The sequence below is a fragment of the Lupinus angustifolius genome, chromosome LG09 (genome assembly GCF_001865875.1).
Source record: "Lupinus angustifolius cultivar Tanjil chromosome LG09, LupAngTanjil_v1.0, whole genome shotgun sequence".
NCBI lineage: Eukaryota > Viridiplantae > Streptophyta > Magnoliopsida > Fabales > Fabaceae > Lupinus > Lupinus angustifolius.
The window spans coordinates 20951369-20967795 of NC_032017.1; the positions used below are offsets into that span (position 1 = coordinate 20951369).

The 16427-nt window shown below is 31.1% G+C and overlaps 3 protein-coding genes and 1 long non-coding RNA gene across 4 annotated transcripts; 2 read left to right on the forward strand and 2 right to left on the reverse strand.

Annotated features, from left to right (window-relative positions):
* On the reverse strand, positions 2582-5774 carry LOC109356788 (protein ETHYLENE INSENSITIVE 3-like). Its single transcript, XM_019600328.1, has 2 exons — positions 5570-5774; positions 2582-4860 (listed from the first exon to the last, which is right to left on the reverse strand). The coding sequence occupies exon 2, from the start codon at positions 4701-4703 to the stop codon at positions 2850-2852; it is 1854 nt and encodes a 617-aa protein (XP_019455873.1). The 5' UTR covers positions 4704-4860; positions 5570-5774; the 3' UTR covers positions 2582-2849.
* On the forward strand, positions 8053-9803 carry LOC109356801 (AP-1 complex subunit sigma-2-like). Its single transcript, XM_019600341.1, has 7 exons — positions 8053-8124; positions 8422-8508; positions 8842-8933; positions 9014-9122; positions 9217-9252; positions 9472-9558; positions 9636-9803. Exons 1-7 carry the CDS (start codon positions 8122-8124, stop codon positions 9705-9707), a joined length of 486 nt encoding a protein of 161 aa, XP_019455886.1. The 5' UTR covers positions 8053-8121; the 3' UTR covers positions 9708-9803.
* LOC109356800 (somatic embryogenesis receptor kinase 2-like) lies at positions 10333-13032 on the reverse strand. The gene is made up of 6 exons (XM_019600340.1): positions 12793-13032; positions 12257-12328; positions 11985-12128; positions 11301-11372; positions 11131-11202; positions 10333-10636 (listed from the first exon to the last, which is right to left on the reverse strand). Exons 1-6 carry the CDS (start codon positions 12993-12995, stop codon positions 10564-10566), a joined length of 636 nt encoding a protein of 211 aa, XP_019455885.1. The 5' UTR covers positions 12996-13032; the 3' UTR covers positions 10333-10563.
* LOC109356804 lies at positions 11011-11372 on the forward strand. Its single transcript, XR_002108789.1, has 2 exons — positions 11011-11213; positions 11303-11372. It is a non-coding gene; the product is annotated as an uncharacterized LOC109356804 (long non-coding RNA).

Sequence of the window (16427 nt, forward strand, 5' to 3'; positions counted from 1 at the left end):
ATATTGCAATTATATAAGTGAACTTCCTTTCTTATCTAGTGAAGGAAAATACTATTTAGTTTGTCCCATGAAAACTCAAGATATTGTAACATAAAATAAGAGAATAATAGAAGATTGAGAGAAAAAAACTAAAATCTTAAGAAATATATAAATCAGGACCTTATTAATTAGAAGAAAAAAACATGAAAATCACATGGCACCTATTGATTAGCCTATGCAACTTAATTTATAACCTTTTGTTTTGTTATTGGCCGATCCTAGAGATTAATCTAGAAGCAACCAGTGTTGACAAAGATAGTTTAGGTGAAAAGAAAAAGATGAGTTTAACCCATTATGTGTTGAACCAAACTGCGACTGGGGAGCCTCCAACCACCACCAGAGAGTAGTTTCATTGTTACATGGTATGGGAAGAGTGAAGAGTCACAAGTGAGACACCACGTCTTGAACCAAAACCTTAAGACCTCCCCGCATATCTAATGTGAGATTTCACACTTGAATAAACCCAACACTATGTAGTTAATACATTGTTTTTTTAGTAGTATTATTTGTACAACATAACATTGATAATTTTTCTTACAATCAATCAAATAAATTTTATTTTTCTTGTATTCTTTTATCATTTATCTCTTCATATATATATATATATCAAAACTCTTAAAAATTAAAAGACAATTAAAATATATCATATGATTATGGAATAATATTATTTTAATGTTTGAAGGTGGGTAATACTATAAAGTATAAACAAGGAATTATATTGTTATCCTAGAACTTATTCCACTATTAATTAAAAAATATTTTTTTATTTTATTCAGATTTTGATTGTGATGACTGAAAGTTGCAGCTTTCATTTTCAAACTTAACAGGAAAGTGGATAAGATAATTGTCGGACCCCACTTCAACCTGTTTACCTTAATTTTAGATGCAGTTATGTACAATTCCGCTACGTGTGGCTCCAATAATTATTTTTGGTTTACTATAGTAATCTTGGCACTGAAGCAATCTTATTCAAGCCGAGAACATACAGCATGAATTTGAAGTAGTTTAATTTATACTCTTTTACGAAAAGATAAGATGATCTCTTTTGTGGCATTGTAGGCTAATGCAGAAACCATATGGGACAGCTATGGCGCTGTTTTCCTTTATATTGAAGACAAAGCAAAATGAGTAGATGAGGGATCCTACAGTTTTCTTGCTTAGTGTGTTACTAATCAGATTCAGATCCTTATGTAACAGCCACAATTATATATATATACATATACCTCACCAAGTCAACACTTGTTTAAATTATTAATGTGAACCTACTCTAAAGTGAATCATTGCCACTTTTTTAATCTGTTAGAGAAAATAAGCAAACTCTACAACAAGAAAAGTAAAGATATTTCAAACACTTGACTTTTTTATATATTTATTTTGGGTTCAAGTCATTGTAAAAAATTCATAATTGTCCTTATCATAGTAAAATGGATTATCAACCTATAACACTAATATTTTGTTTTCAAAGTGGATGATTAAAGTTATATTAAGAATAATGAATAGTAAATATACACATATTGCTCAGCATTTCAGAAACAAGCTTATAACTTTACTTTATAGGAACTTTTCATCAAAATCAAACATTTTTTAGAATTGAGATGAGAGAGTACTCAGAAACTTGGTGACTTTTGTCGTTCTATATTTTGCAAGTTTCAACACGTGGTGCTATTAACTGTACCACCTTTTCAAAGCATTTCGTTACTTCACTCAATTTCATGATACATGTAACATGTGCCACTTTACATATATACCCTCTCACCTTCTTTATTAGTTTAGTTTTTTTAGAACTCTATTTAAGTGTGATTTTTTTAAAGTTAAACATTATATTAATTAATGTTTTATCAATTATAAGTTTGTAAGTTACCCTCATTTTTGTGAAGAGATAAAAAATAATAAATTAAATTGATGAGAAAATTTAACAAGGATATAATAGGAAAAATAAATCAGTTTTGCTAAAAATATAATATTTTGATGATGTCTTTGATTTGTGCAAAAAAAATTAGACATTAGTTTTTAAGGAATTGATGAAAATAGATAATTTGGCATTTTGAGGAAAAAAAACTAAATATATGTTTTTCAACCGATTCACATGAGTGTCACATTCTTTTGGTATAAGAGATGTTAACATGATGAGAAGTGAGTTCAAGTTGAGCCGCCTAAGACTAAGAGTGACTCTAGAAGAGATTACCCTTACCTTGGTCCCATAAATAAGCACTTTCCATTAACTAAAGACCCCACCACCACACTAGCATACATCAATTGATATGGGGTCCATTTCACAAGGGAGAGGATAAGCATCAAGAGAAAAGGACCATTAAAGGATATACCTCCCATCTTCTCTCCCAAGATACACTCTTTTGTACCCATTCGTTTTTGTTGATGAGAAAATATAAAGTTAATATATATTTAATTCTTGTTTTATTTCCTTAATTAATGATGAGAAACAAAAGGTACATGGAGTGTATTGTGTACCAATATTATGCTTATTTACATATAATATGATAACAAGTAAATCTTATTCATATAACATTCATACATATAAATATAATAGTACCAACAACAGGGCTTCATTGATAAAAAAAACACACATAAAAAGGGGTAGCACATTATAGGAACATTCATGATTTATTAACCCATACCAGACCTGACCATACCTGCCAAACATAAAAATATCTAATAGACCTAAAGGATTACATGTGAAGAGAAAAAATGCAGTAAAGTGGCTTTGAATCAGGAGACCTAACTTCACATGATTAGGGCAGCCAACCCTTTTTTTTAAGGACAATAAAAAGGCCATCATACACTTGTCATTTTCACTGGTACCATATTGATATATCTGGCTGTTTCTGAACTGTATCCATCCCTACTCCTTGTATATCCTCCTTAAAATCATAAGATGCCAAATCACAAGAAGAACCAAACATAAATTGGATATTGTTGTTGTTGTTGTTGTTGTGATTGGTCTCGAAAGGACAGTTCATAGCCTTGAACCGGTCGAACTGATTTTCCTCTCTGACAAAGAAGTTTCCTCCCATCACCATTCCTTGACCAGGAAAGAAATTGTCCTGTTGCTGCTGAATGCTGGGCTGAGGAACAGGATGGTTTTGATTTGCTGCAGCTACACCACTATTGGAGGAACTTCCATTCTTGTTTCCAACATTTGTTTCGTAGATCGACATAAGGTCGCTGATCATTTTCTGGCCATCTTCCGGGACTCCAAGTCCGGTTAGATCAAATGAAGGTGAAACCAAATTAGCAGGCTGAGTTGTAGTATTTGGTTGAACATAGGACTGAGTGAATATAACTGGCTTAACCTCATTAACATGAAAATTAGGTGCACCATAATCTGAAGAGTTGCTTCTATAAGGACAATTCAATTGATGGTTGTCCCTTGAAGATCTATCTTGAAAGCCAAGGCAAACTTCACTGTAAGGGCACTGAGGATGTTCGCATGTGTAAATCTTCTGGTCCATCATGTTAAAGTCGCTAGAGACCTTCCTCTTTCGCATGAAATCTAAGTTCGTGACTACCTCTCCTTTGATTGGAAGAGAAGGTCTCTGAACTGACTGCACTGGCATCGGCAGCCTTCCTCTCATTCTATCCATCGCAAAATTGGATGGATGAAGAATCTCAGGTTTTCGGTCTTCCACGTCAAAGCTTGGCTCATCTTCCCCTCCATCAACATCAAACTCACTGCAATCATTGATGACCAAAGATCCACTACCTCCAGCTGACGATAAAGGGGGGCAGTAATCAGGATAAAGTTCTCGAGCCAGGGCCTCCTCTTGATTGATGATGGCAAGCCAGGTTGCACTTTCTTTGGCTGTCATTTTATCTTGAAGGCACTTGGACTGCCTCACAAGCTTGCGAATCTTGGCGATATCAGGAGACATATGCTTGATAACAGCAGTCAGAACACCAACCTTCCATGACTTCTTGAGGTCATGAGGTTTCTTGTAAGGAGGAGGGCATTGATCTTTAGGTAAACCAATTTGTGGCCACCATTCTTCATTCCCCGTGGGCCACCATGGTGGAGGCACACCCTTCTCTAACGGGAACCGCCTCTGAGGGGGATCGCAGTGCTGCATGAGCGCTGACAAGAGAGACCCCAAGGTTGTGTCCTGTAACTCTTGCAAGGTATGCGGAGTTGGACCAATAGAATTGCATCCATCATTCTTTCCAGGGATTGCATTATCAGCTTGATACTTGGATATGGCAGCTGGACCGTTTCGGTCAAACCTAACCTTATCCTTCCACCACTCACGAAGATTGTCAGATGCTCCAGTCACGGGTTTTCCCTTCTCAGGAATTATCCCATAAACAAATCCTTGCGCCTTGCAAACCTCCATCATCTTCAGCATGTACTTCAATATTCCATCTTGAGCTCTTGACATCTTTTTCCTCCTTGCCTGTTCTTGGGATTGCCTTTGTTTTGCTGCATCAATTCCTTCCTTAGGCTTACTTTGTTCCTTCAATCGCTTAAGACGCATCTTGTCCCTCCACATCCTCCTCTCGAGCTCATCTACATCAAGTTCTTCATCACTATAATCGTCCTCAACGACTGCATCTGGTTCAGTTTGCTTGGCAGCAATATCCACTTCCCCAAGAGAACCACCACATAACATATCAAAATCACCACAAAACCCCATGTCTTCAAACATCATCATCTTTTCTCACAGAAATATAACCCGAAAGATAGTCTAGATGTCAAAAAAAACCGGATTCAGCCTGAAAACTCTTGGATTCAAATTTCACCCTCCTTCAGCACTATACACCAACTCAAGTCAACAAATTCTCGAGTTTAAAATTTAAAGCGCTTCACACCTGGCAAAAACAAAACAAAAATTGAAGGTGAATTAAGACTTTACTAAGATCAAATAACCTTCCAGATCAAGTACATATCAAAAGCACAGCATCTGCACCAACAACATATAATAGAAATTACCAGATAATTCTTTCATACTCATACAGCAATATAATTGCATATAATCTAAAAAGTAAAAAACATGGATTGAAAAATATAAAATTGAATAATCACAAAAAAGAAATCATTGATTTCTATATTTTATCAGAAAACTCTATTTCATCAATCCTAATTGAACAGATCTAAATCACCCAAAATTAAAACTTAGAAATACGAACAAAATAATCACATAGCATTCTTCAACAACAATCCAAAAAAAAAAATCATTCATAGAGAAAATAATCCGAAGAATATCATATCAGCAAAAACTAATGAGAAAACTAATCAAGCAAAGTCATAAATAGAAAACCTAAGAGTCAAAACCAATCAACCAGAGATGCAATAAGAGTTAAGACAATACATATAAAAAAAAACTTAAACTAATCATAAAATAAAATAAGAAAAAATTAAACTTTGCAGATGAACAAGGTAGTGAAACCAGAATCAGCACAAACAACAATAACCAACACAAAATAGATAAAAGCCCAGAAATAGTATTGAGAAAGCAGGTTGAAAAAAGTAACTGGGGAGTGAAAAAGACAAGTTTTTGATCCATGAGAGGAAGCTTACAATAAGATGGAGAAGTGGGTATTGGTGAGTTATGAAAGAATGAAGAGAAAGTGAGAGAAGAATGAAAAAGAGGAAGGTATGAAGAAATAGAGAGTGAGAAAAGGGACAGGGTGTGAAGCATTATCCTGCTTATAATATTTGGAGGGAGGGATCTCTTTCTTCTTCTTGTGGGGTTAAAATAAAACCCCAAAATTCAGGGAATAATTCAAAGCTGTAGAACAAACACAAACCAGATATTTGTATATTTATATTACTGGTTAGGCTAATCTTTCCATATTCTTAATCTTCGAATAATAAGATAGTGTAAATAATATATTATCTTATTAATTCTCATACCCACAAAACTAAAAATAACATATATCATGATGTTTTATTTATTAATAATTATTTATAAGTAACATGTGTCCTTTTTTGTGAATATGAGATTAATATCTATACTATATATAAAGCCAAAACTTGAAATAACTTTCATCATGGTGTAATTTTTATTTCCTATATTGCCTTAACATTATTTAATTTTTACTAAAAAACTATATAATCCTAAACAACTACCAACGGGCGTTGATTCAAGTGGTACATGCTTGATTCCCCTTAATCAAGAGCCCGTTGGGAGAGTTAGCCTCACTTACCTGTGGATGTGCCCGACTCGGACAGGATTGCCTCCAGTGCGAGGATACTTGTGGGAAAAAACAAAAAACAGCTACCACCAATACATTAATTAATCACATATCTCACATGGAATTAAACATTATCATAAACACAAAAAATATAATATAAAGTACACCGAACATAACAAATACATTTTAATTTACAAAAATGAAATATATAAAAAGTGAATATGTAGTATCACACAATATTCGCCGGCAGGCACGAAGTGCATGTACACACTAGTAAGATATAATAAGAGAATATAACATTACTATAGTATATGAAAATATTTACACAGAGTTAGTACATCATAATTATTTATTTATATTTTTTTAAAGTAGTTGGGAATCAAATGTAATTGATGGGAATAATAATATAATATTTATATATTGTTAGAATAATTTTTTTATCCACAAACTATAAATTACCCATCATTCATTTGTAAATAATAATATATAAAACTAATATAAATACACACATTTTTTATCATTAATGGGTTGTTGTAATATTAATTTGTTTATTAACAAAGTTTTGAGATGTAACTGACAAATGTTGGTTCAAATGATACATGTTTGATTTCCCTTAAGCAAAGTCTTGAATACGAATCTTCAACTAATATATGTTAAATTTATCTTAACCCTATGTACCTATGATTATTTTTGATTTAGACAGAATTGGCTTTGATGTAAGAATACCTCGATGAAACCAAAAAAAGTTTTGAAATGTTACTATTTGTATTTTGTGTGTTCTGGGGTGGGGACCGTGTGTGTTTCGTCCGTTGTTGATATTGATAAGGCCACCTGACCAATTATGAAGTCCATACACCCAACCACACAAACGTTGCCACTCTCCGACTTGTTAATACCTTACTGGTCATCAAACTAGTTAATATATTGATATAGTGACATAACAGTTCAATTGATGGTTCATCAATTAAATTGCATACTGACGAAATTAGATATAAAAATGTAATATATTATTATTAATGTTGAAAAATCAATATTTTTTTCATTTTATTAAAAAATTAATTTTAAATAAAAACTGACGACCGATACCGGTTCAATTGAAAACCAGCCGGTATAACAATTTTTTGTTAGTTTTAACCGGTATGATTATATAACCAATATAATTATTATACTGTATCAGTATTGAGACTGGTTCACCAATTCATATGTTGAACTGGCCAGCACGAACCTATTTTTATATCAGTGGTTACTGCACTTCCAATTCCATTTATTGCCAAATCTATAACTACCATAATTTACTCTTTCTAAATTTCTATTCCATTTTTCCATTTATAAAATTGCAACTTACTACTTTATCTAAAGGTACTTCTTATTAACACTCCAAACTTTCTATTCACATTCTTAATTTACTAATCAAAATTTTCGTTTTTTATTTTATAGAATTGTGTATTTTTTTTTTACCTGAGGAGTATATATAGAAGTAGCAATGATCACTCTTTAAATATAGCCTTTGTATTTGGCAATGTAATAAAATTGGAATATTAATATCTAGATAATAAAACAAATTTTAATTTAATGTTGATACATTTTTGGTAATTTTTAATGATATATTATGAAAATTTATTATTTTATGTTCGGCAAGATAATTATATATAAATATTAAATAATTTATTACCAAATAAATTAAATATTTTAATGAGTCGAAATGTATCATTAATTGGTAATATAAAAATATAAATATTGTATATATCATATCACAGTTTACTTTATATATCATATAATAAGATAAGTCATAAATTAATCTAGAGCATTACTTTGACACTTAACCTTAGCAATAAGGTTCGGATCTATTATATATCATATCACAGTTTCATATATAAGCAATTTCACATTAGTATTCTTTGTGTTCCTCTCAAACTCACATAAACATAATCATCAATGGTAAATGTTGCTCTTCCATTCACACTCTTATCTACATCATTTTTAATGATTGAAATTCCATGTGTCTTCTTTTTCATCCATTGGAAACTAAGGTCACATAATTGAAGATAATTAATTATGTGATTCCTTCCAATGAACCTAACCTCATTTCTGCAACATTGTGTGTCCTATATATTATACAATTCTTGTGGAACTGATACATCATACGTATTCATTTCTGTATTATATTATAAATGGAACTAGTGAAGTTTTTTATAATATATATATATATATATATATAATTGGTTTTGACTGCAGATTCACTTTGTGCTTCTGATTAGTAGACAAGGAAAAGTGAGGCTCACAAAGTGGTATTCACCATACTCTCAAAAAGAAAGATCCAAGGTACATGTCTCTTTCTCTAATTAAATATTAAATAATCATATTTTAACCCAATGTATAGGACCATAATAACCAAATAGCAAGGGTACATGTCCCTTTCTTATATCTTGTACAATTAGTCTAATGACAAAGACTTCAACACTTGTTCAATATACTTTCAATGTTTATTAAGAATGTGGTTTTTTTCTTATTATATATGTGCCTTCATAGTGTGTTTATTATGTTGATGCTTCATACTACTTCAATTCAATATAAAGTGCTTAATATATACATTCCTTGTGACATGGGTTTTGCATATTGATCTGTTTCTTGTTCTCTAACTATTGTTTTTGGAAGGTAATTCGTGAGTTAAGTGGTGTTATTATCTCTAGAGCCCCAAGGCTATGCAACTTTGTGGAGTGGAGGGGATTCAAAGTTGTTTATAAAAGGTTGGTAAGAACTATTTACATTATGGTTGATTATGTTCTGTTGCCTCAAAAAAACACATTGAACCATAATTGGATTTCAGATATGCTAGCCTCTACTTCTGTTTCTGCAATGATCAGGAGGACAATGAATTAGAGACCCTCTCCATTATTCATCATTATGTTGAAACACTAGATCGATATTTCGGCAGTGTCAGTCTCATAAACTCTTGAAATCTTAAGTTCTTCATGAATTGCCTGCATATTTTGGAGCATGTGTTAAATACTCTCATACCTTTGTTTTCAGGTTTGTGAGCTGGATTTAATCTTTAATTTCCATAAGGTAATTCATCTTTTCTCTAGTTCTTATTAAACTTGATTCTGAAATCCACACATAAACTATATTTGGGTAGCCCCTTAAGGACATTAAATTTTATGATCAATCACAGTGTCTATACCTTTATAACTCCTCTGAGTAAAAATGCTAATGATATTATGGAAGAAAATACTCTTTCAGTGATAATATTGGATCAATGGTTAAAGTTGAGAATGGTCCTAGCAGGCATATTTTATATTAGATGAGATTTTGCTTGCTGGAGCCATGCAAGAGACTAGCAAGAGAACAACTCTGAGACTGATAGCTGCACAGGTATGGATGCAAATGATTCCTTGCACATAACACTTATTTTGTAACCTTACATTATGATCTTATGGTAAATGTTGCAGGAGGATTTAGTGGAAGTTGCTAAAGAGGAGGCAAGTTCATTGAGTAATATAATTGCTCAAGCCACCAAATAAGAGCTTCATCATGGAAACTGCAAAATAATTTCATTATGGTGATGCTCTCTATAAATCTTTAAATAAGGTGTTACTTATGAAAATGTTGTTTGTACACTGCATTTATACTGTTATACTGTCTCAATACCTTATGTTATGTTTGGATAAATGGTTTTATTGAAATTTTAATTTCAGATAAAATTATATGACCTAGACTATTTTGTAATTTTGTATAACTCTATGTAATGAAATAAGATTGGGTTGCAAGATATTGATTTCTAATAATGAATCCTGATTCCTGACTAAGGGTGCATGCAAATTGAAGATAGTGTCAAAGTGAATCCCAACACTTGTTGATAAGGACAATCACACATACGAAAAAGATTAACTCTTTACTTAGGACGAAGGGATACTCTTAGTAGTACTGAGAAAAAATGAGACAATAAAACTTCGCAACCTACCTGCAAGTTAACCTTCCGGGAAAGCATTATGAAATGATTTATAACTTTAAATCCTCAACTGGAGCCATGTAAATACATCATTCATGTTTTCAGGTTATCCTTATCAACTTGAACCTTGTTTAATACCCAGCAAAAGTTGGTTATTTGAAGGAAATAGTACTCTAATAAGACCATTCATAGAATCATAGGTAACCAAGTCCATTTATTTATAGTATTGCATGGACATATATTCGTGTCCTCAACACCATTGGAAGATCACAGTACTTTTACAAATACTAATGCTCTTCTGTATGTAAGATTTACACATAATAGGAATTACATTTACCATAAGAGGTAACAAACTTCGATTTTAGCATACATATATATATATATATATAATGCAACTCAGATTGAGAGATCCTGGAGCATCGTCTTATTCAGGAGCAGTTTGTGTCATAAGGTACAAGTCCCAACAGCTCTGGACCTTCCAAACGAGGGTTGTTCTCAAAGCTACAACATTGAAACAAAACAATGCTTATTCGTCATTTGATAAATAACAGGAAGGAAAAATTACAGCAAGTTAGCAGAAAAATATGCTCTAGCTTAGATTCTATAAGGCAAACTTCAAGTGATTTCAGAATCAGTACACCTTTTGCACAAGCCACCGAGATGGCGTATCAAATAGAATTGAATAAAAATTTGTCCTTCCTACTACTGAACAATAAAATGGTGATTGTCTACACATACATTGTATGTGGTGAGACTCATTGTATACAACAGCAATCAGAGATATTACCATCACAAATTAGCAGGATCTTAACAACTCAGTGACTAAAGCAACACAAATTGCAACAGAATAGACATAGCAGTGTATGAAGGCTCCATAAATAAATATATAGGAAACTAGAAAAGGAAAGGAATAACTGACATGAATAGCATCACATGGAGAGTAAGAAGAAAGCCACATGCTTAGAGATAATTAGATAGGATACTTTGGGACTTACTTATTCAATGGAATATGCTCGAATGGCCCAGAGGTAGGAATTGTTCCACATAAGTTATTGTTCGAGATATCCCTGAAGATGAAGTGAATGTTTACACTCTTTGTAAGCACACATCTTCATTATATCACCATATAGTTTTATCAACTTAAAAAGGCGAGAAAATGACTTACAGTACTTTAAGGTTTCGAAGGTTAACAAGTTCCTTGGGGATTGGGCCAGTTAATCGGTTGTTATTCAGTCGTCTGCAAAGAAAAACTGTTAAGAAACATGCAAGCTGTTTAATAATCTATGCCACAAAATAATTACAAGTGAAGTCTTATCAGCAATGTGGCAAGGTATGCCATGTCAGGCTGAAAGTCTGATAGGTTTCCATGTCATGCAAGCTATTTTGGTTTTGAATCTTTCATTTATTATTTTTTGCTTGAGATGGTTTAGATCAATGCTTAATTTGGAGGCTGCTTCCATGATAGATCTGTGATTTGTTTTGTTTTTCCTTTTTTGGTACAGATCTGTGAATTTTGTGTCTGGTGGATCTGTGATTTGATTTTTTTCTTACAGACATCAGGTATGTGATGTGATTATCTTGTGTTCATTTTAAAATAGATTCTGAATGTAAATTGGTTTCAAATTTGTGATAAGTTCAAACTAGTTCTAAACCAGTTTAGTCGACTGAAACTGATTTCGACATAAACTATAAGCAGTTCAGTGTAGAAATCGAAACCATATTTTTGCTTCGGTTTGCTTCACCGCTGATCTAAAGCAGTCTAAGCAAAATAGCAATTTGAATTAAGCGAACGAAGAAGAGCATAGTCGGTCCCATGTAGCGAGATTAATGAAAGATTAACCAGACTCACAAAAATACAAGACTCTTCAGATTCCCGAGTGAAGGAGGGATAGTGCCTGATATGTTGTTATTGTACAAGCCCAAGCTAACAAGATTCGTCAGGTTTCCAAGCTCTGGAGGAATAACTCCCTCGATGTTGTTTTCGTATAGCTCACTACATCAACAAAAACAGAACCAGAATACACAATACTAGGTTATCATCTTAATATCAGAATGAGCACATCTAACATACATGAAATTAAAAAATCAGTATAAATATCGACCGATGATTCGATAACATACAGATATTGTAGATGCTCCAGCTTCCCTAGTTCAGGTACCAACTGTCCAGATAAGTTAGAGTTGCCAAGATCCCTGTGTCAAGTATAACAAGACGCGAGCCAATACATTTAGTTTGCATCTCAAAAATCAGTATAAATATGAACTTATCTATGTCCTATATCCAGAATCCATACTTCCTAGAGCATAGCTTGTCCCTTATTCCAGTACAAATATATCAAACCAAGCCTCAAACTTTAAACTCCCACTCTCACTGAGATTCTCTCAAATTTCTATAGCAACAAACAAATTAAGAAAATCCTAAAAAACTAGAACCACACAAAACTCAATTGATATTATAACACACTAACTCATCCTCGGAAACACTTATACATGTGCTGTCTCACAATGTGTACCTACCATGAGCTTGTGATTAGTCAGTAAAATATTTAATAATTAAATTTTAACTTAAATATATCTTTTTTGACCAATCACAAGCTTATGCGAACTATCAGATAAAAATGTGATATAAAAAAAGAAATGAGTTAGTATAAAATTACAGTCTGGTGACCCGGTTATCCGAGTTACACGTAACGTGGAACCAAGTACAGGGACTAACGAGGGTCGGATCCCAGGTCTGGAGCATGTTATTCGGGTCGGAAAGTGTCCTTTTCAGTGAGTACAGAACATCACCTTCCAAATTAGCAGTTACAACGGTTAAGGTTATAGAAACCAACAAACATAAGGGGAATACTTTCATCATGTTCAAAATGCTAAACAAGTTGTATGTTACTTGTGGAGAATACAAAAAAATGATTCAACAAGTATCCCTTTTATAAGGGGAATAAGTATCCCTTCTACAACGTGTTCTTGCCTCTTTTTTTGTTTCCTACGGGTATCTCGAACCCGAGTTCTTGCTTAAGGGAACTCAAGTATGTACCACTTGAAGCAACGTCAGTTGGTAACATGTTATTGCCTCTATTTCATTTAATTCATTTTCCTTTTATTTATTGAGGGTAAAAAACACTTAAATTACTAATATATAGGTATTAAATCCTTGAATAAATGCATGGTTTGAGCACATCTAATCATCCCAAACTATGACGGTAGAGTTAAATACACATATTCAATTGTTTTTTTTAACTTACTTAAATTAGTTATAATGTTATATTAATTATACTAACGTACCTCTACAAAAAGATAAGTGTGATTTCTTAATAAAATGAATATTAAGTGTAATTATGTTAAATAAATTATGGTATTTTGTGGATACAAATCTAAATAGTATAAGAATTAATATTTTTTCATTAATTTTGGTTCGTTATTATAAAATTAGGTTAAAAAAAGAATAAGAAGTTTATGTAACTTTATATTAAAACTTATGGGATGAAAGTGTAATTTAATTTTAATAAAATTAACAAAATATAAAAATATATGTTTTTAATAACACAAAAAGGGATTTGAGTAGATCTTTACTCAAGAGTGAGATAATGTAAAGAGTAAAAAAATGAAAGGTAGAGAAGAGATTTCTAAATCATATTTAAGACTTTAAAAGTGAGATGTAATATATTTCTAGGAAAACGTAAACTAATTGATTTGAATAATCTATATTTAGTTTTGGTCCAACCAAGTAAAAACACCATACTTTTTAGGTTTAAGAACTAAATCTCTCATAATTGGTTTGAATTATCTATATTTAGTTTTGGCCCAACCAAGTAATAACACCATACCTTTTAGTTTAATGTTTTCTCCAAACTCAGTTTAATGTTTTTTTACCTTTAATTCCAAAATATTCTTTCATGGTATAAGGAGATAAAATATCTCTTCCTACTAGTGAAATCATGATATGTATCGTGTTTCATCATTTTCTATAAAAATATTTTTAAAAATAAACAAAATAATACAAATGTCACATTTTTACCGACTAAAGGAGATAAGTTATCTAATAATATGAGAAGATACATTATTCTCCTTCTTTTATATGTGTAGATGATAGTAATAATGTTTATAATATTGTTTTTAGCAATCTTAAACTGATAAAATATATTATGAAGGATCACATATTATTTTTGCCAAACTAGTGAATTACATTAATTTTTTTATAAGTTATTTAATATTGATAACATATATATTTTTGTGCAAAAATAATATCTTATAGATTTCAATGAATAAGAAAGATTAACTTGAGATGTCGATGTCAATGTCAATATTTTATTGTTGATTTTGTTAGTCATTCATGTGAAAAACATTCAATACGGGAAAAGTTAATAAATATTATTTACTTGATTGAATTATTCGTCTTATCTTAACTATTTTTATTTAACTACTACATAAAAATCATTTTCAACAACTAATACAATAAAACAAAAGTATAGAGTAAAATAGGATATGAATTTCTTATACAAAACATGTTGATTTATATTGAAAATGAAATGAATTAAAATTATACCATAATTTCATCATTGATGAATTTAAATATTTAAAAGAACGAATAACATCCCTTTAAATGAATGTATATTTTTCTTTAATGTTTTTAATTATTAATTATTGTTATTTAGAACTAATATGTTATCGTAAAACTTTAAAACAATTGTATATATTTATGTATAATTAAATTTCTTTCAATGCAATAGGTTTAATAACTGATTCTCATATAATTGATGATTATCTTTCAATAATTATTTCTTCCATTATTCAATCTTGTGCACATCAATATAAAACATCTTTGAATTCATATTTTTTATTATTACTCAATTAATGTTAACTTCATTGGTTTAATATCATTTTCATATAGATAGATCTATGGCTGGCAACGAGTACGAGCAGGTACGAGTAGTAGCTACTCGCTACCCGTTTCGAAATAAGAAAGCAATACTTATACCCGCCCATATTCGTACGGGTATCTGCGTGCGAGTTTTTTGCGAGTATTTTTGTGTACCCCTGGGTAAAATGGGTACCTGCGAATTTTCTATATTTTCATTGAATTTCTAATTTTCTAATTGTATTATATTTTAAATGAGATGAAATTTAATTATTTTTGTGTATTTTAAATGAATATTTGACAAAAATACTAAATCTAATGAAGTTTTCTGTTTTTGTGATTTGTTACTCTCATTTACTTAACAAAAAATATATAATTTTCTTTGCATGACATGTGTAGTTTTAGACATGTAATAACATTTGTAGGGTGTTTCATCACCAAATTCAACAAAATATATAAACGAGGTAAAATGATGTAAACAAAGTAGAAAGAAATTAGGTTCGTATAATGGATGTTGTGATAATGTATTTTTTATTTTAATTAAAAATAATATAGTAATCATGTACATAATGGCTACCCACGGATAGGGCTGTAATACCCATATCCGCCCATATGTACTACAAGTATTTTTAAAAACTTGTTTATAAAATCCGCGGGTATCCGTTTGTGACATATATACTCATGCTCGTATGAGTTTTACTTGCAGGTACCCATAAGTATGAGTTTTTTTTGCCTCCCTATATAGTCTCAACTCTACCGATAAAAACTACATATTTCAATATATAAAGATTATCAAAATTAGCTTGTTTATCAAAATTAGCTTGTTTCTATGAGTAATGATATAAGAATTGAACTCCTAGATTAAGTAGACAAAACAATTTTATAGTAATCTCACCGGACCTTATTTTCTAATGTTCTAATTTAATTTGTATATACAAAACATACATGGTTATGCTTATTATACCTGGTTAATATTTTGAAAGGATGTAATAAAATTGAACAAAAACAAGATAGGGACGTGTAACAAACTTGAATCAATGAGATGATTGACATGATTATTATACCTGGTTAATATTTTGAACTGTATTTATTTTCATTGTTTCCCCTCTTTTTAAAACATAGATTAATAAAAGGACATTCAAGAATAATTATATATTATTCTAAGAGTGTAATATTTAAACATTGTCATTGTAAAGATTATATACATTTGTTATATTATATATTATTTATTTGTATTTTGTTTAAATAATCGATGATTGAAAATGAATAATAGAGAATAAATTGACAATAAATAAAATTCTTAAGGTGAATATGTACGTTTTTCTGTCTTATTTTAATTAATTTTAAAGGACATTATTTTAAAGTTTATTACTATCAATTAATCGGATATAAATCCTCTCAATTTCCCATGTGCAAAGGACATTATTGGATGTA

Bases quoted from the DNA above. Each gene is read 5' to 3' on its own strand.
- LOC109356788 (XM_019600328.1), bottom strand. From the start codon at position 4,703: ATGATGATGTTTGAAGACATGGGGTTTTGTGGTGATTTTGATATGTTA.
- LOC109356801 (XM_019600341.1), top strand. The intron at 9,123-9,216 runs GTCAGTCTCATA...CTTTGTTTTCAG, and splicing joins TAGATCGATATTTCGGCAGT to GTTTGTGAGCTGGATTTAAT. The intron at 9,253-9,471 runs GTAATTCATCTT...TGGTCCTAGCAG, and splicing joins TAATCTTTAATTTCCATAAG to GCATATTTTATATTAGATGA.
- LOC109356800 (XM_019600340.1), bottom strand. From the start codon at position 12,995: ATGATGAAAGTATTCCCCTTATGTTTGTTGGTTTCTATAACCTTAACC. The intron at 11,373-11,984 runs GTGAGTCTGGTT...TTTTCTTTGCAG, and splicing joins CTGAAGAGTCTTGTATTTTT to ACGACTGAATAACAACCGAT. The intron at 10,637-11,130 runs GTAAGTCCCAAA...TCAATGTTGTAG, and splicing joins GAGCATATTCCATTGAATAA to CTTTGAGAACAACCCTCGTT.